General features: G+C 37.5%; 1 protein-coding gene across 7 annotated transcripts in view; it reads right to left on the reverse strand.

Moving 5' to 3' along the window:
* The window catches only part of LOC105446087, a 104188-nt gene that overhangs the window by 47606 nt on the left and 35313 nt on the right, over positions 1–21269 (reverse strand). For 5 of the 7 annotated variants that reach the window (XM_030973803.1, XM_030973804.1, XM_030973807.1 and 2 more), the window contains exons 18-39: positions 20988–21230; positions 17864–17979; positions 17259–17320; positions 16701–16876; positions 15859–16104; positions 14944–15186; positions 14589–14831; positions 13586–13828; positions 12059–12301; positions 11169–11411; positions 10279–10521; positions 9389–9631; positions 8499–8741; positions 7609–7851; positions 6719–6961; positions 5829–6071; positions 4939–5181; positions 4049–4291; positions 3159–3401; positions 2269–2511; positions 1379–1621; positions 489–731 (exon numbers count right to left, since the gene is read on the reverse strand). In XM_030973803.1, the coding sequence (XP_030829663.1) occupies positions 489–731; positions 1379–1621; positions 2269–2511; positions 3159–3401; positions 4049–4291; positions 4939–5181; positions 5829–6071; positions 6719–6961; positions 7609–7851; positions 8499–8741; positions 9389–9631; positions 10279–10521; positions 11169–11411; positions 12059–12301; positions 13586–13828; positions 14589–14831; positions 14944–15186; positions 15859–16104; positions 16701–16876; positions 17259–17320; positions 17864–17979; positions 20988–21230 (4974 nt within the window). The remainder of the gene's footprint in view (positions 1–488; positions 732–1378; positions 1622–2268; positions 2512–3158; positions 3402–4048; positions 4292–4938; positions 5182–5828; positions 6072–6718; positions 6962–7608; positions 7852–8498; positions 8742–9388; positions 9632–10278; positions 10522–11168; positions 11412–12058; positions 12302–13585; positions 13829–14588; positions 14832–14943; positions 15187–15858; positions 16105–16700; positions 16877–17258; positions 17321–17863; positions 17980–20987; positions 21231–21269) is intronic. The other 2 variants (XM_030973802.1, XM_030973806.1) reach the window with 2 other exon arrangements.

Below are 21269 nucleotides of genomic sequence, written 5' to 3' on the forward strand. Positions count from 1 at the left end.
ATGATCTTGACATACACTCCCTAAAATACAAACAGATCATCTTGCTCTGGTAGTACTGTCAACATATTAAAATATTTCAATAGCAAGGCTAAAACCCTTAAATTTCAATGATTGGCCTCTGTGAACTTTTTTATACGTACCTTTAATCTTATGTCTCCTTATGTAATAATTACTGTCAACAAGTTTGAGCATTATATCTCTAATGGTTCTTGAGATATCGAGTTACCAAGGCCAATAGGTGGAATTACAAAAGTTGACCTATCTGACCTTTGACCTAGTTACTCAAAAATATAACCAGATTGTTTTTCTATGGTTATACATAGTATCATTTGGTATGAAGTTTATAACTGAATATTTCTTGCTATATCGGGATTACGAGAAAACAGGACAGACACCATGAAGGGGAGGAGGCATGAAAACTGGTTCCAGCTCACACTAGAAAATGCAAAACTTCTTTTCAGAAAATAAAGCATAACATGAACACTTACCAGACACAACAACAAAGAACGTGCATGTTTCTGTATTTCCTGCATCATCGCTTGCATAGTAGGTTACCGTGTTGTTTCCAAGAGGAAAGTAGTCTCCAGGATTGTGAGAGGATGTCAGTGTCTGGTTACCAGAGTTATCTGTTGCTGTAGGTGCTGTCCAGGTTACTACAGCTGTAGCGTTCCCAATGTCTGTGGTGACATTCTGATCACTTGGGCAACCACTTATGACTGGAATTTCATTATCTGTGAGAAATATCAAATGAGATATAAAATATATAACAAGACAAATGCGCCTACCTCTTCAACATACCTCCACCTTATGTTCTGTATAGGAAATGGATACGGTTGAAATTATTCAAGACATGTCACGCTGTTTATTATCACATTCCAACTGACAACAATGATCTTGACATACACTCCCTAAAATACAAACAGATCATCTTGCTCTGGTAGTACTGTCAACATATTAAAATATTTCAATAGCAAGGCTAAAACCCTTAAATTTCAATGATTGGCCTCTGTGAACTTTAATTTATACGTACCTTTAATCTTATGTCTCCTTATGTAATAACTACTGTCATCAAGTTTGAGCATTATATCTCTAATGGTTCTTGAGATATCGAGTTACCAAGGCCAATAGGTGGAATTACAAAATATGACCTATCTGACCTTTGACCTAGTTACTCAAAAATATAACCAGATTGTTTTTCTATGGTTATACATAGTATCATTTGGTATGAAGTTCATAACTGAATATTTCTTGATATATCGGGATTACGAGAAAACAGGACAGACACCATGAAGGGGAGGAGGCATGAAAACTGGTTCCAGCTCACACTAGAAAATGCAAAACTTCTTTTCAGAAAATAAAGCATAACATGAACACTTACCAGACACAACAACAAAGAACGTGCATGTTTCTGTATTTCCTGCATCATCGCTTGCATAGTAGGTTACCGTGTTGTTTCCAAGAGGAAAGTAGTCTCCAGGATTGTGAGAGGATGTCAGTGTCTGGTTACCAGAGTTATCTGTTGCTGTAGGTGCTGTCCAGGTTACTACAGCTGTAGCGTTCCCAATGTCTGTGGTGACATTCTGATCACTTGGGCAACCACTTATGACTGGAATTTCATTATCTGTGAGAAATATCAAATGAGATATAAAATATATAACAAGACAAATGCGCCTACCTCTTCAACATACCTCCACCTTATGTTCTGTATAGGAAATGGATACGGTTGAAATTATTCAAGACATGTCATGCTGTTTATTATCACATTCCAACTGACAACAATGATCTTGACATACACTCCCTAAAATACAAACAGATCATCTTGCTCTGGTAGTACTGTCAACATATTAAAATATTTCAATAGCAAGGCTAAAACCCTTAAATTTCAATGATTGGCCTCTGTGAACTTTAATTTATACGTACCTTTAATCTTATGTCTCCTTATGTAATAATTACTGTCAACAAGTTTGAGCATTATATCTCTAATGGTTCTTGAGATATCGAGTTACCAAGGCCAATAGGTGGAATTACAAAAGTTGACCTATCTGACCTTTGACCTAGTTACTCAAAAATATAACCAGATTGTTTTTCTATGGTTATACATAGTATCATTTGGTATGAAGTTCATAACTGAATATTTCTTGATATATCGGGATTACGAGAAAACAGGACAGACACCATGAAGGGGAGGAGGCATGAAAACTGGTTCCAGCTCACACTAGAAAATGCAAAACTTCTTTTCAGAAAATAAAGCATAACATGAACACTTACCAGACACAACAACAAAGAACGTGCATGTTTCTGTATTTCCTGCATCATCGCTTGCATAGTAGGTTACCGTGTTGTTTCCAAGAGGAAAGTAGTCTCCAGGATTGTGAGAGGATGTCAGTGTCTGGTTACCAGAGTTATCTGTTGCTGTAGGTGCTGTCCAGGTTACTACAGCTGTAGCGTTCCCAATGTCTGTGGTGACATTCTGATCACTTGGGCAACCACTTATGACTGGAATTTCATTATCTGTGAGAAATATCAAATGAGATATAAAATATATAACAAGACAAATGCGCCTACCTCTTCAACATACCTCCACCTTATGTTCTGTATAGGAAATGGATACGGTTGAAATTATTCAAGACATGTCACGCTGTTTATTATCACATTCCAACTGACAACAATGATCTTGACATACACTCCCTAAAATACAAACAGATCATCTTGCTCTGGTAGTACTGTCAACATATTAAAATATTTCAATAGCAAGGCTAAAACCCTTAAATTTCAATGATTGGCCTCTGTGAACTTTAATTTATACGTACCTTTAATCTTATGTCTCCTTATGTAATAATTACTGTCAACAAGTTTGAGCATTATATCTCTAATGGTTCTTGAGATATCGAGTTACCAAGGCCAATAGGTGGAATTACAAAAGTTGACCTATCTGACCTTTGACCTAGTTACTCAAAAATATAACCAGATTGTTTTTCTATGGTTATACATAGTATCATTTGGTATGAAGTTCATAACTGAATATTTCTTGATATATCGGGATTACGAGAAAACAGGACAGACACCATGAAGGGGAGGAGGCATGAAAACTGGTTCCAGCTCACACTAGAAAATGCAAAACTTCTTTTCAGAAAATAAAGCATAACATGAACACTTACCAGACACAACAACAAAGAACGTGCATGTTTCTGTATTTCCTGCATCATCGCTTGCATAGTAGGTTACCGTGTTGTTTCCAAGAGGAAAGTAGTCTCCAGGATTGTGAGAGGATGTCAGTGTCTGGTTACCAGAGTTATCTGTTGCTGTAGGTGCTGTCCAGGTTACTACAGCTGTAGCGTTCCCAATGTCTGTGGTGACATTCTGATCACTTGGGCAACCACTTATGACTGGAATTTCATTATCTGTGAGAAATATCAAATGAGATATAAAATATATAACAAGACAAATGCGCCTACCTCTTCAACATACCTCCACCTTATGTTCTGTATAGGAAATGGATACGGTTGAAATTATTCAAGACATGTCACGCTGTTTATTATCACATTCCAACTGACAACAATGATCTTGACATACACTCCCTAAAATACAAACAGATCATCTTGCTCTGGTAGTACTGTCAACATATTAAAATATTTCAATAGCAAGGCTAAAACCCTTAAATTTCAATGATTGGCCTCTGTGAACTTTAATTTATACGTACCTTTAATCTTATGTCTCCTTATGTAATAACTACTGTCATCAAGTTTGAGCATTATATCTCTAATGGTTCTTGAGATATCGAGTTACCAAGGCCAATAGGTGGAATTACAAAATATGACCTATCTGACCTTTGACCTAGTTACTCAAAAATATAACCAGATTGTTTTTCTATGGTTATACATAGTATCATTTGGTATGAAGTTCATAACTGAATATTTCTTGATATATCGGGATTACGAGAAAACAGGACAGACACCATGAAGGGGAGGAGGCATGAAAACTGGTTCCAGCTCACACTAGAAAATGCAAAACTTCTTTTCAGAAAATAAAGCATAACATGAACACTTACCAGACACAACAACAAAGAACGTGCATGTTTCTGTATTTCCTGCATCATCGCTTGCATAGTAGGTTACCGTGTTGTTTCCAAGAGGAAAGTAGTCTCCAGGATTGTGAGAGGATGTCAGTGTCTGGTTACCAGAGTTATCTGTTGCTGTAGGTGCTGTCCAGGTTACTACAGCTGTAGCGTTCCCAATGTCTGTGGTGACATTCTGATCACTTGGGCAACCACTTATGACTGGAATTTCATTATCTGTGAGAAATATCAAATGAGATATAAAATATATAACAAGACAAATGCGCCTACCTCTTCTATATACCTCCACCTTATGTTCTGTATAGGAAATGGATACGGTTAAAATTATTCAAGACATGTCACGCTGTTTATTATGACATTCCAACTGACAACAATGATCTTGACATACACTCCCTAAAATACAAACAGATCATCTTGCTCTGGTAGTACTGTCAACATATTAAAATATTTCAATAGCAAGGCTAAAACCCTTAAATTTCAATGATTGGCCTCTGTGAACTTTAATTTATACGTACCTTTAATCTTATGTCTCCTTATGTAATAATTACTGTCAACAAGTTTGAGCATTATATCTCTAATGGTTCTTGAGATATCGAGTTACCAAGGCCAATAGGTGGAATTACAAAAGTTGACCTATCTGACCTTTGACCTAGTTACTCAAAAATATAACCAGATTGTTTTTCTATGGTTATACATAGTATCATTTGGTATGAAGTTCATAACTGAATATTTCTTGATATATCGGGATTACGAGAAAACAGGACAGACACCATGAAGGGGAGGAGGCATGAAAACTGGTTCCAGCTCACACTAGAAAATGCAAAACTTCTTTTCAGAAAATAAAGCATAACATGAACACTTACCAGACACAACAACAAAGAACGTGCATGTTTCTGTATTTCCTGCATCATCGCTTGCATAGTAGGTTACCGTGTTGTTTCCAAGAGGAAAGTAGTCTCCAGGATTGTGAGAGGATGTCAGTGTCTGGTTACCAGAGTTATCTGTTGCTGTAGGTGCTGTCCAGGTTACTACAGCTGTAGCATTCCCAATGTCTGTGGTGACATTCTGATCACTTGGGCAACCACTTATGACTGGAATTTCATTATCTGTGAGAAATATCAAATGAGATATAAAATATATAACAAGACAAATGCGCCTACCTCTTCAACATACCTCCACCTTATGTTCTGTATAGGAAATGGATACGGTTGAAATTATTCAAGACATGTCACGCTGTTTATTATCACATTCCAACTGACAACAATGATCTTGACATACACTCCCTAAAATACAAACAGATCATCTTGCTCTGGTAGTACTGTCAACATATTAAAATATTTCAATAGCAAGGCTAAAACCCTTAAATTTCAATGATTGGCCTCTGTGAACTTTAATTTATACGTACCTTTAATCTTATGTCTCCTTATGTAATAATTACTGTCAACAAGTTTGAGCATTATATCTCTAATGGTTCTTGAGATATCGAGTTACCAAGGCCAATAGGTGGAATTACAAAAGTTGACCTATCTGACCTTTGACCTAGTTACTCAAAAATATAACCAGATTGTTTTTCTATGGTTATACATAGTATCATTTGGTATGAAGTTCATAACTGAATATTTCTTGATATATCGGGATTACGAGAAAACAGGACAGACACCATGAAGGGGAGGAGGCATGAAAACTGGTTCCAGCTCACACTAGAAAATGCAAAACTTCTTTTCAGAAAATAAAGCATAACATGAACACTTACCAGACACAACAACAAAGAACGTGCATGTTTCTGTATTTCCTGCATCATCGCTTGCATAGTAGGTTACCGTGTTGTTTCCAAGAGGAAAGTAGTCTCCAGGATTGTGAGAGGATGTCAGTGTCTGGTTACCAGAGTTATCTGTTGCTGTAGGTGCTGTCCAGGTTACTACAGCTGTAGCGTTCCCAATGTCTGTGGTGACATTCTGATCACTTGGGCAACCACTTATGACTGGAATTTCATTATCTGTGAGAAATATCAAATGAGATATAAAATATATAACAAGACAAATGCGCCTACCTCTTCTATATACCTCCACCTTATGTTCTGTATAGGAAATGGATACGGTTGAAATTATTCAAGACATGTCACGCTGTTTATTATCACATTCCAACTGACAACAATGATCTTGACATACACTCCCTAAAATACAAACAGATCATCTTGCTCTGGTAGTACTGTCAACATATTAAAATATTTCAATAGCAAGGCTAAAACCCTTAAATTTCAATGATTGGCCTCTGTGAACTTTAATTTATACGTACCTTTAATCTTATGTCTCCTTATGTAATAATTACTGTCAACAAGTTTGAGCATTATATCTCTAATGGTTCTTGAGATATCGAGTTACCAAGGCCAATAGGTGGAATTACAAAAGTTGACCTATCTGACCTTTGACCTAGTTACTCAAAAATATAACCAGATTGTTTTTCTATGGTTATACATAGTATCATTTGGTATGAAGTTCATAACTGAATATTTCTTGATATATCGGGATTACGAGAAAACAGGACAGACACCATGAAGGGGAGGAGGCATGAAAACTGGTTCCAGCTCACACTAGAAAATGCAAAACTTCTTTTCAGAAAATAAAGCATAACATGAACACTTACCAGACACAACAACAAAGAACGTGCATGTTTCTGTATTTCCTGCATCATCGCTTGCATAGTAGGTTACCGTGTTGTTTCCAAGAGGAAAGTAGTCTCCAGGATTGTGAGAGGATGTCAGTGTCTGGTTACCAGAGTTATCTGTTGCTGTAGGTGCTGTCCAGGTTACTACAGCTGTAGCGTTCCCAATGTCTGTGGTGACATTCTGATCACTTGGGCAACCACTTATGACTGGAATTTCATTATCTGTGAGAAATATCAAATGAGATATAAAATATATAACAAGACAAATGCGCCTACCTCTTCAACATACCTCCACCTTATGTTCTGTATAGGAAATGGATACGGTTGAAATTATTCAAGACATGTCACGCTGTTTATTATCACATTCCAACTGACAACAATGATCTTGACATACACTCCCTAAAATACAAACAGATCATCTTGCTCTGGTAGTACTGTCAACATATTAAAATATTTCAATAGCAAGGCTAAAACCCTTAAATTTCAATGATTGGCCTCTGTGAACTTTAATTTATACGTACCTTTAATCTTATGTCTCCTTATGTAATAACTACTGTCATCAAGTTTGAGCATTATATCTCTAATGGTTCTTGAGATATCGAGTTACCAAGGCCAATAGGTGGAATTACAAAATATGACCTATCTGACCTTTGACCTAGTTACTCAAAAATATAACCAGATTGTTTTTCTATGGTTATACATAGTATCATTTGGTATGAAGTTCATAACTGAATATTTCTTGATATATCGGGATTACGAGAAAACAGGACAGACACCATGAAGGGGAGGAGGCATGAAAACTGGTTCCAGCTCACACTAGAAAATGCAAAACTTCTTTTCAGAAAATAAAGCATAACATGAACACTTACCAGACACAACAACAAAGAACGTGCATGTTTCTGTATTTCCTGCATCATCGCTTGCATAGTAGGTTACCGTGTTGTTTCCAAGAGGAAAGTAGTCTCCAGGATTGTGAGAGGATGTCAGTGTCTGGTTACCAGAGTTATCTGTTGCTGTAGGTGCTGTCCAGGTTACTACAGCTGTAGCGTTCCCAATGTCTGTGGTGACATTCTGATCACTTGGGCAACCACTTATGACTGGAATTTCATTATCTGTGAGAAATATCAAATGAGATATAAAATATATAACAAGACAAATGCGCCTACCTCTTCTATATACCTCCACCTTATGTTCTGTATAGGAAATGGATACGGTTAAAATTATTCAAGACATGTCACGCTGTTTATTATGACATTCCAACTGACAACAATGATCTTGACATACACTCCCTAAAATACAAACAGATCATCTTGCTCTGGTAGTACTGTCAACATATTAAAATATTTCAATAGCAAGGCTAAAACCCTTAAATTTCAATGATTGGCCTCTGTGAACTTTAATTTATACGTACCTTTAATCTTATGTCTCCTTATGTAATAATTACTGTCAACAAGTTTGAGCATTATATCTCTAATGGTTCTTGAGATATCGAGTTACCAAGGCCAATAGGTGGAATTACAAAAGTTGACCTATCTGACCTTTGACCTAGTTACTCAAAAATATAACCAGATTGTTTTTCTATGGTTATACATAGTATCATTTGGTATGAAGTTCATAACTGAATATTTCTTGATATATCGGGATTACGAGAAAACAGGACAGACACTATGAAGGGGAGGAGGCATGAAAACTGGTTCCAGCTCACACTAGAAAATGCAAAACTTCTTTTCAGAAAATAAAGCATAACATGAACACTTACCAGACACAACAACAAAGAACGTGCATGTTTCTGTATTTCCTGCATCATCGCTTGCATAGTAGGTTACCGTGTTGTTTCCAAGAGGAAAGTAGTCTCCAGGATTGTGAGAGGATGTCAGTGTCTGGTTACCAGAGTTATCTGTTGCTGTAGGTGCTGTCCAGGTTACTACAGCTGTAGCGTTCCCAATGTCTGTGGTGACATTCTGATCACTTGGGCAACCACTTATGACTGGAATTTCATTATCTGTGAGAAATATCAAATGAGATATAAAATATATAACAAGACAAATGCGCCTACCTCTTCAACATACCTCCACCTTATGTTCTGTATAGGAAATGGATACGGTTGAAATTATTCAAGACATGTCACGCTGTTTATTATCACATTCCAACTGACAACAATGATCTTGACATACACTCCCTAAAATACAAACAGATCATCTTGCTCTGGTAGTACTGTCAACATATTAAAATATTTCAATAGCAAGGCTAAAACCCTTAAATTTCAATGATTGGCCTCTGTGAACTTTAATTTATACGTACCTTTAATCTTATGTCTCCTTATGTAATAATTACTGTCAACAAGTTTGAGCATTATATCTCTAATGGTTCTTGAGATATCGAGTTACCAAGGCCAATAGGTGGAATTACAAAAGTTGACCTATCTGACCTTTGACCTAGTTACTCAAAAATATAACCAGATTGTTTTTCTATGGTTATACATAGTATCATTTGGTATGAAGTTCATAACTGAATATTTCTTGATATATCGGGATTACGAGAAAACAGGACAGACACCATGAAGGGGAGGAGGCATGAAAACTGGTTCCAGCTCACACTAGAAAATGCAAAACTTCTTTTCAGAAAATAAAGCATAACATGAACACTTACCAGACACAACAACAAAGAACGTGCATGTTTCTGTATTTCCTGCATCATCGCTTGCATAGTAGGTTACCGTGTTGTTTCCAAGAGGAAAGTAGTCTCCAGGATTGTGAGAGGATGTCAGTGTCTGGTTACCAGAGTTATCTGTTGCTGTAGGTGCTGTCCAGGTTACTACAGCTGTAGCGTTCCCAATGTCTGTGGTGACATTCTGATCACTTGGGCAACCACTTATGACTGGAATTTCATTATCTGTGAGAAATATCAAATGAGATATAAAATATATAACAAGACAAATGCGCCTACCTCTTCAACATACCTCCACCTTATGTTCTGTATAGGAAATGGATACGGTTGAAATTATTCAAGACATGTCACGCTGTTTATTATCACATTCCAACTGACAACAATGATCTTGACATACACTCCCTAAAATACAAACAGATCATCTTGCTCTGGTAGTACTGTCAACATATTAAAATATTTCAATAGCAAGGCTAAAACCCTTAAATTTCAATGATTGGCCTCTGTGAACTTTAATTTATACGTACCTTTAATCTTATGTCTCCTTATGTAATAATTACTGTCAACAAGTTTGAGCATTATATCTCTAATGGTTCTTGAGATATCGAGTTACCAAGGCCAATAGGTGGAATTACAAAAGTTGACCTATCTGACCTTTGACCTAGTTACTCAAAAATATAACCAGATTGTTTTTCTATGGTTATACATAGTATCATTTGGTATGAAGTTCATAACTGAATATTTCTTGATATATCGGGATTACGAGAAAACAGGACAGACACCATGAAGGGGAGGAGGCATGAAAACTGGTTCCAGCTCACACTAGAAAATGCAAAACTTCTTTTCAGAAAATAAAGCATAACATGAACACTTACCAGACACAACAACAAAGAACGTGCATGTTTCTGTATTTCCTGCATCATCGCTTGCATAGTAGGTTACCGTGTTGTTTCCAAGAGGAAAGTAGTCTCCAGGATTGTGAGAGGATGTCAGTGTCTGGTTACCAGAGTTATCTGTTGCTGTAGGTGCTGTCCAGGTTACTACAGCTGTAGCGTTCCCAATGTCTGTGGTGACATTCTGATCACTTGGGCAACCACTTATGACTGGAATTTCATTATCTGTGAGAAATATCAAATGAGATATAAAATATATAACAAGACAAATGCGCCTACCTCTTCTATATACCTCCACCTTATGTTCTGTATAGGAAATGGATACGGTTGAAATTATTCAAGACATGTCACGCTGTTTATTATGACATTCCAACTGACAACAATGATCTTGACATACACTCCCTAAAATACAAACAGATCATCTTGCTCTGGTAGTACTGTCAACATATTAAAATATTTCAATAGCAAGGCTAAAACCCTTAAATTTCAATGATTGGCCTCTGTGAACTTTAATTTATACGTACCTTTAATCTTATGTCTCCTTATGTAATAATTACTGTCAACAAGTTTGAGCATTATATCTCTAATGGTTCTTGAGATATCGAGTTACCAAGGCCAATAGGTGGAATTACAAAATATGACCTATCTGACCTTTGACCTAGTTACTCAAAAATATAACCAGATTGTTTTTCTATGGTTATACATAGTATCATTTGGTATGAAGTTCATAACTGAATATTTCTTGATATATCGGGATTACGAGAAAACAGGACAGACACCATGAAGGGGAGGAGGCATGAAAACTGGTTCCAGCTCACACTAGAAAATGCAAAACTTCTTTTCAGAAAATAAAGCATAACATGAACACTTACCAGACACAACAACAAAGAACGTGCATGTTTCTGTATTTCCTGCATCATCGCTTGCATAGTAGGTTACCGTGTTGTTTCCAAGAGGAAAGTAGTCTCCAGGATTGTGAGAGGATGTCAGTGTCTGGTTACCAGAGTTATCTGTTGCTGTAGGTGCTGTCCAGGTTACTACAGCTGTAGCGTTCCCAATGTCTGTGGTGACATTCTGATCACTTGGGCAACCACTTATGACTGGAATTTCATTATCTGTGAGAAATATCAAATGAGATATAAAATATATAACAAGACAAATGCGCCTACCTCTTCTATATACCTCCACCTTATGTTCTGTATAGGAAATGGATACGGTTAAAATTATTCAAGACATGTCACGCTGTTTATTATGACATTCCAACTGACAACAATGATCTTGACATACACTCCCTAAAATACAAACAGATCATCTTGCTCTGGTAGTACTGTCAACATATTAAAATATTTCAATAGCAAGGCTAAAACCCTTAAATTTCAATGATTGGCCTCTGTGAACTTTAATTTATACGTACCTTTAATCTTATGTCTCCTTATGTAATAATTACTGTCAACAAGTTTGAGCATTATATCTCTAATGGTTCTTGAGATATCGAGTTACCAAGGCCAATAGCTGGAATTACAAAATATGACCTATCTGACCTTTGACCTAGTTACTCAAAAATATAACCAGATTGTTTTTCTATGGTTATACATAGTATCATTTGGTATGAAGTTCATAACTGAATATTTCTTGATATATCGGGATTACGAGAAAACAGGACAGACACCATGAAGGGGAGGAGGCATGAAAACTGGTTCCAGCTCACACTAGAAAATGCAAAACTTCTTTTCAGAAAATAAAGCATAACATGAACACTTACCAGACACAACAACAAAGAACGTGCATGTTTCTGTATTTCCTGCATCATCGCTTGCATAGTAGGTTACCGTGTTGTTTCCAAGAGGAAAGTAGTCTCCAGGATTGTGAGAGGATGTCAGTGTCTGGTTACCAGAGTTATCTGTTGCTGTAGGTGCTGTCCAGGTTACTACAGCTGTAGCATTCCCAATATCTGTGGTGACATTCTGATCACTTGGGCATCCACTTATGACAGGATTCTCATTATCTGTGAGAAAGATTATCGAGATATAAAATATATTACATGTCTCAAAACTGGTTCCAGCTCTAATTAGAGAACACAACTACCGTATTTGCTGACGATAAGGCCGTACCGCCGCATAGGCCGCACCCCAACTTTGACATTTCAAAGAGGGAAAAAAAAGAAAAAAAAAGAAAAAAAAACAGGAAAAAAAAAAAAACGGACAACACAAAATAATCATAATTTTCTCGAAAACACTATTTTTTTTTTACAAACTGATACCAATTCATCAATATTCTTATAATTTACCGGAAGTTTAGCTAAAAAAGTGATCACAGGCAGATTTGGTGTCCGATATATACCCCTACCACAACGTACGGTGTAATGCGAAACTGCATGAAATGGAAAACAAAATGGCGACTTCGGATGGATGTTCGCGGCAGCTTCGTTAAACGGTCGCTTCCTTTACTTTTGCAGTGCATTGACACGAACTTACATGTAGATCAAGATCTATCGGCAAATGTTGTGTTAGGACGTTTATTTTCATCTTCATGTCAACAATGCAAGGTAAAATTGTCGGTAATATGTGTGGAAATGTCCTGTACCACAGTGGTATAGTTATTTTACCGTTCGTAGTCCCATATGAGCAAATTCGTGCTGGTTTTGACTTTCGTTTTTTTTTTTTTACTCTTTCGCCGTAAAGGCCGCACCCCGACTTTTTGATACGCCGGCAAATACGTTGGATGGAACTTCTACTGCGCACAGTCGAAAATCATGCCTCCGTCATACAGCAATTATACAAACCACAACAGAAGCAATTTTTCAAATTCTGATTGTAATCCATTAACAGGTTCACAGATTATTGTGACTACAAGCCATTTCTCATATACATGTATGACCCTTTGATCTTTGACCTAATGACCTAATATACAAGTCCCAAGTCTGACAGTAATCCATTTATCAGTTCTAATGAGAATGCGTTCGTAAACTACTTTTGCATGCAAAATGAGCCTCATGACCTTTGACCTTTGACCTCATGGCCCCAAAATCTACTCAGTTCATTGGCTCTGCAAGATACATACATGTCTTGAGTTTGAGGTAATCCGTCCATCGGTTCTCATGATAACGTGATCACAATCTATGTTTGCATACATAATGAGCCTCATGACCTTAGACCTTGACATCATGACCCCAACATCGAATCAGTTCATTGGCTCAGCAAGATGCATACATGTCCTGAGTTTGATGGTAATCTGACCATCTGTTCTAATGATAATGAGATCAAGTATAAAGCGTGAGACAAGCACTTACCAGATACAACTACAAAGAAGGTGCATGCTTCTGTATTTCCTGCACCATCTGTTGATCTGTAGGTCACTGTGTTGTTTCCAATAGGAAAGTAATCTCCAGGATCGCTAGTGGATGTCAGTGTCTGGTTACCAGAATTATCTGTTGCTGTAGGTGGCGTCCAGGTCACTACAGACGTAGCATTACCAATGTCTGAGTCAACACTCTGAACACTAGGGCACCCACTGATGACAGGATTCTCAGTATCTGTGAGAAAGATTATTGACATATGAAATGTGTTACATGTTTCAAAACTGGTTCCAGCTCTAATTAGAGAATACCAACTAGATTGAACTTCTACTGCGCACAGTCAGAAATCACGACCCTAAAATCTAATTAGTTCATTGGCTCTGCAAGATACATACATGTCTTGAGTTTGAGGTATCCGTCCATCGGTTCTAATGATAACATGATCACAATCTATTTTTGCATACATAATGAGCCTCATGACCTTTGACCTTGACCTCATGACCCTAATATCAAATCAGATCATTGGCTCAGCAAGATGCATACATGTCTTGAGTTTGAGGTAATCTGTCCATCTGTTCTAATGATAATGTGATCACAAGCTATTTTTTGCATACATAATGAGCCCTGTGACCTTTGACATTGTAACCCCACAATCTAACCATGTCAATGGCTCTGCAAGAAGCATACATGACTTAAGTATGGCATGAATCAATCAATCAATTCTTGAGAACATGTGATCATGTGCTATGTTTGCATACATAATGAGCCCTGTGACCTGTAACCTTTGACATTGTGACCCCAAAATCTAATCAGTTCATTGGCTCTGCAAGTTACATACATGACCAAAGTTTGGCAGGAATCCATCTGTCGGTTCTAGAGATAACACGATCACGAGAACGGGATGTACAGACGTACAGACAACCCGAAAACATAATGCCTCTGGCTACTTCGTAACCGAGGCATAAAAAAAAGGATAAAGCGTGAGACAAGCACTTACCAGATACAACTACAAAGAAGGTGCATGTTTCTGTATTTCCTGCATCATCGGTTGCGTTGTAGGTTACTGTCTTGTTTCCAATAGGGAAGTAGTCTCCAGGATTGCCAGTGGATGTCAGTGTCTGGCTACCAGAGTTATCTGTTGCTCTAGGTTGTCTCCAGGTTACTACTGCTGTAGCACTACCACTGTCTGTGTTGACATTCTGATCACTTGGGCACCCAAAGATGACTGGATTCTCATTGTCTATCATTTAATTGAATAGAAGTTGAAATTAAATATGTTATATTTCTCAAAGTTGGTTTCAGCTCTAATTAGAGAATACAAAAAAAGGATAAAGCGTAAGACAAGCACTTACCAGATACAACTACAAAGAAGGTGCATGATTCTGTATTTCCTGCATCATCGGTTGCGTTGTAGGTTATTGTGTTGTTTCCAATAAGAAAGTAATCTCCAGGACCGCTAGTGGATGTCAGTGTCTGGTTACCAGAATTATCTGTTGCTGTAGGTGGCGTCCAGGTTACTACAGACGTAGCATTACCAATGTCTGAGGTGACATACTGATCACCAGGGCATCCACTGATGACTGGATTCTCATCATCTTCATAGTTATGTTAAAAAGAACATAATAATATTCTTAAGATGTAACCTTTTTTAATTATTGATAAGAATGAGAAGAAAAAAATACCGGTACATAAATTTGTCTTTGATACTTCAACCATTATTTGCATTGTACTAGATCTGGTTTACACATTGCAAACGTTCACGTAAGGATCAGTTCCCTTAGACTGTCCACTGTCACTTGAAGAAAAAAAATGAGCTGGAGCCTCAGACAGACCTTGATCATTAAACAAACAGTAAATTTTATCTGCAAGTAACCAACAAACACATCTTCCATTCAGATAGGAAGTAATATTCTTTTAGAGAATGATAAACATGATAAATTTTTCTAAAATACCATCAGCTGTGTCATTTTGTCATGTAGTTCAGCAAAATTAGTGTCACAGAAAGATGCATCTGGTAAGCAAAATGCATAATTGTGGAATACTATTATTTCACTGCATAGAGGTACATGTAATACACCTTTCTGAATTCGATTAGACTGAAAATTAATATCAAACATTTATTATGTCAAGATATGTCACATCCTCATGTTATTCTCTGTTTCTCAAATTCCAATTAACTGATATCATCAACGTTTATTCCTTTTGCACTCCAGACGAGTCTTTTCATGCAATAACATTTCGCCTATTTCTACAAAAAAAACACTCACCTATCACTGTTACATTGAAATTACAAGAGGCATTATTTCTTGAACCGTCTGTAAAGGTGTAGGTTACCATAGTGCTTCCAATAAGGAAAGAATCTCCAGGTTTATAATTTGATGTTATTGTTTCAATAACGCCAAAGTTATCTGTAGCCTTAGGCAGTGTCCAGATAGCAGTAGCAACAGATTGTCCACTGTCAGTTGAAAAAGGAAGTAAACTTGGACAGCAACGAATCATTGGAGCCTCAGTATCTGCAAATTAATATTAAAAAACAGGTTTTTATTCAATATACATGACAAACAAACCTCAAAGAAGAAAATAAAATCAGGTTTACAGGGACAGTAACGTGTTCCCATTGTTTTGTACGTGTATGAGATAAGTTGGGGCGTCACATGAGTTCACAGACGTATATTCATCATGATACTTTCCGTTTACATAAACTTGGAGTCAAAGCAAATGTATATATGGCAATAGTATATATGTCAATTCAATTCAATTCAATTCAAATGAGGTGTTATTCAAGACTTGTCAAAAAGTCCAAAGACAAAAATGAAGTATTTCTTTGTGGGGGGGGGGGGGGGGGGGGGGGGGGTCATCATCCCATACAAACAGACGTATATTCATCATGTTACTTTCCGTTTACATAAACTTGGAGTTAAAGCAAATGTATATATGGCAATAGTATATATGTCAATTCAATTCAATTCAATTCAAATGAGGTGTTATTCAAGACTTGTCAAAAAGTCCAAAGACAAAAATGAAGTATTTCTTTGTGGGGGGGGGGGGGGGGGGGGGGTCATCATCCCATACATGTATCTACAACACAAAAGATGAGAATCATTATTACCTTTTGGGATAGAAGAAGATCCAGGAACAACGGACAAGGATCCAAATGAACCACCCTCAATTCCGTTATTGATGGAATTACTGATCATTTGAGTGGTAGACGTTGCAGGATTGGTACCATCAGTCGCAGATAAGCTTTCCAAGTTCACGGTAAAACCTGCAATTATGCTTCCATTGCTGGAATAGGAACCAGAAAATCACAATGATACTGTAAGATTTCATGGAAACAGAGCAACAAGACTTGCAAATCAAGTTAAGAAATGTCCAGTAAATTGCAAATGTTCACATACTGCTTGTATATAGCATGTGCATCAAGTACTTAAATCACTATGTGTGCAGTAGAATGAATAATCATAAATTGGATTAAAATTCTAAATATTCTATATTAGAAATGTTACTATATTTTTGTAAATAAATATATAGTCATATAAATGTATAAATACTGCACAATAAACAATTATTGTTTATTATTATATTCAAACAAATTTTTCAATACACAATATTCACAAAGCATATAAAATTCATCGCGCTGATACACAGAATCAGCAGTAGCTCTTACCTGAAACCATTCACACTAGTTCCTATGTATTGAGATCCCAGTGGTTCAAAAATAGCATCAAACTACCAGATGAGAGAAAAGAAACTTAAGTTAAACACCAGCACTTTATATATACCTGTATAAATACGTATATATATATATATATATATATATATATATATATATATATATATATATATATATATAACTACTGCCAAAAAGAGAATCTTACTTTCATTCCCTGGATGGGACTAAATCATTCAAAATGTAAAGCAATAATTGTAGTTATACAGTCAACCTCATAATTTGAAAATACATGTATTACATTTATACTGTTGAATTATATACATGCATGCAAAAATGTTACATGCTTTAAGTCTTGCAAATAATAAATTTTGTATAAAAATGATTCAATAAATATGTGTCAGAATAAAGAATGCACAATAAAATACATTAAAGAAATCACTAATAATTATTCATTATTCAAAGAAACCATACGCTATGAAATGAAACGATGAAGCATAAATATTGAACAGACCAACATATCTAAAATACTTTATGCTACTAGAAATTAATACTGCAAAGGGGACTTTTCTGCTACAAGTTTTCATATGGTTCCAACTTACTCCAGTAACAAGGTTAGCAGCTGTACTCTGGTACAGTTCTGAAGTTGAGTCAGTCAGCTCAGCAGAGAATGTACCAGCGATCACCAGTGATCCAACAATTGCAGCCGATGAATTACCTGCAATAAGAATTTCAACAATGCTACCAACTATTTCTAATGGAAACGTTTGTTTTCAAAATTAAACTTATGTGACTAGCAGTAATGAAAGAACCTAGCCACCTGATACGTATCTCCTTAATTGATGTACATGTAGGCAGCCTACATCCTGTGAAGAAGTTACAAGTGTTGAACAGTGTTACGGCTCACTATACGTTACGTACTAAAAGGTTGTATTGTCTGACCGTTCATGAATATTCATGTTTTTGCTTACCTCGGCAAAATGTTTGCCTTTACTAAATGGAAAAATTACGGTGGGGGGTTGGATGAAGTGAAGATAATTTGACTAGCAACTTTCTTCCAAATATGAACCTTCCAGATATTGATTGGGTGAACCTCAGCATCAGCGGTCATAACTATCCTGCGAAAATGAACAACAGATTGTTAGAAATGACTTATAACTGCGGCCTCCAACAGATAGTAACCTTTGCCACACGTGGAAAGAGCATTTTGGACTTATTTCTGACCAACCGACCATCTCTGGTCAACAAGTGCACCCCACTACCAGGAATTGGGGACCATGACATAGCCAGTGTTGACACAGATGTAACAGCAAAAAGGCGCAAACCAGTGAAGAGGTTAGTGCACATCTGGAAGAATGCCAACCTTAAGGAAATGAAGAGTGAATGCCACGTATATCAACAGCACTTCATTAAAACCCATAATGAACTGAGCTCTGTCACTGACATGTGGGAAGAAATCAAGACCACCTTACAGAACTTGCTCCGAAAGCATGTACCGTCAAAGATGACCTCAAGCCATTTCAATCGGCTGTGGATCACCTCCTCAGTTAAGCGGCTTGCCAGGAGGAAGAAACATGCTTTTGTACGAGCTCGCTCTACCAGCCAGCAAGCTTTCCAAAAGTTCAAAGATCTGAAAAAGTCTTCGCGGATGGCCTGCAAACAAGCGTACAGTAACTACATCAATCACATTGTAAGTCCAGACATGACCTCAAATCCTAAGCGCTTTTGGAGCTTTATCAACGGCAAGAGGAATGACAACACTGGAGTTGCACCTCTTAAAGCTCAAAGTGGAAGGACCATCTCAGATAGCACTGGCAAAGCGCACATCTTGAATGATCAGTTTGCATCTGTCTTTAACGAGGATGAAAATATGAACACCATCAAAGACAAGGGACAAAGCCCTTATCCAGACATGGACAAATCCACATCGATCCTGCTGGAGTGTACAAGCTGCTATTAACTCTGCAGCTACACAAGGCTACTGGTCCAGATGGTCTACAAGCAAAACTCCTGAATACAAGCAAAACTCCTGAAGGAGCTTGCCATGGAGCTTACATCCATTTTCACTATCCTCTTTCAAGCATCAGTCAACCAAGGCATCATTCCTGATGACTGGAAGTAGCTGATGTAGTTCCCATCTTCAAGAAGGGAGAGAGATGTAAAGCGGAAAACTACAGACCAATCTCACTGACTTCCATTGTGTGCAAGACCTTGGAACATATTGTCTGCAGTAGTATTCTTGATCATCTCGACAACCATAACATCTTAAGTGATGCCCAACATGGCTTTCGTAAGAAGCGCTCATGCACATCTCAATTATTACTAACTGTGCATGATCTTGCCAAAGGTATTGAGGATGGCGAACAACTTGATGTTATTCTTTTGGACCTGTCGAAAGCATCTGACAAGGTTCCCCATGGTAGGCTGACGTACAAAGTCAACTATTATGGAATCAGAGACAATACCCATGAGTGGATTGATAGTCTATTCAGCAAATGTTCCCAGAGGGTTCTGCTTGAAGGAGTAGCGTCACATACATCACCTGTTCTTTCAGGGGTTCCGCAAGGTAGCGTGGTCGGACCTCTGCTCTTCCTCCTCTTCATCAACGACCTCCCAGAGTATGTTTCAGCACAGTCTACGGTGAGGCTCTTCGCTGATGACTGCATCATGTACAGAAAGGTCAAGACAGAGGAAGATACTGAACAACTGCAGAGGGACCTGGACGCTCTTCAAGTATGGGAAGCAGACTGGCTTATGCAATTTCACCCGCATAAATACCAAGTTATGCATGTTACCAATAAGAGGAAGGTACTCAAGAGCTCAACACCCTACTGCATCCATGGAACGCCTCTGACGAAAACCGAGAAAACCAAATACCTTGGTGTTAATTGAATTTAATAAGTGGAATTACCATGTGGATGTCATTGCCAAGTCGGCAAATTCTGTTAGCAGCTTCCTGCGGAAGAATATCACAGACTACCCTCTCAGGACAAAAGTGTTGTGCTACAAAACACTTGTCCTTCCAGTACTGGAGTATGCTGCTGTGGTATGGGATCCATTTACCCAGAAGAACATCACAAGACTCGAAATGATACAACGTCCCTATGCCCGCTTTACCTTAAGAGACTTTCGGCGTACAAGCAGCGTAACTGATATGCTAAAGCAACTCCAGTGGACCACACTTCAGGAAAGAAGGGCACAACAGAGAGTATGTATGGTCTACTGCATAATCCACAGACTAATTGACATTCCAGCTGACATACACCTCATTCCAACCGCTGGGCCATCTACATGTGGGAATCCAGACAAGTTTCAAGTTCCCTTCGCCAGAACCCAAACGTATTAAAAGACATTCTTTCCTGATGCGATCAGACTATGGAACTCCCTCCCCCCGAGTATAGTCAACAGCACCTCCTTAGTGATCTTCAAGCAGGGGATGTAACAAATGAGGCTTCGTTAAGCCTCTCCTGTTTTTTAGCCGCACATAGTATCAAGTTGTAGTGAGATTTTTTTACTTGCACTATTCATCTGGGCACTCGACAAGCACAAGTACGATAATACGCCAACGGCAGTCTGTACTTTACTGGAAGAAGAAGAAGAAGAAATAAAAGTTTATACAACTACAAAACATCATATTTTGTTCATCTACATTGACACATACTTCACTCTCTTGTGATGAGACATGGAATAACTTGATAAATGTCAAATACTTTTATTCAGACTTACCGATCACTGTTACATCAAAACTGCAAGTGTCAGTATTTCCTGCATCATCAGTAGATATGTAGGTTACATTGGTAGTTCCAACAGGAAAAGAATTTCCTGAATTATAATCTGATGTCAAAGTCTGGAAGCCAGAGTTATCCGACGCAGTAGGCTCTGCCCAGATAGCAGTTCCTGTAGACTTTCCACTGTCAGCATCCACATAAATTGAGCTTGGACATCCTGATATCAATGGCATTTCTTTATCTGTAATAGTAAGAAAACGTTTTTTTAACATGGAAATGA

This window comes from Strongylocentrotus purpuratus, unplaced genomic scaffold (assembly GCF_000002235.5).
Source record: "Strongylocentrotus purpuratus isolate Spur 01 unplaced genomic scaffold, Spur_5.0 spur5_scaffold_7, whole genome shotgun sequence".
Classification (NCBI taxonomy): Eukaryota; Metazoa; Echinodermata; class Echinoidea; order Camarodonta; family Strongylocentrotidae; genus Strongylocentrotus; species Strongylocentrotus purpuratus.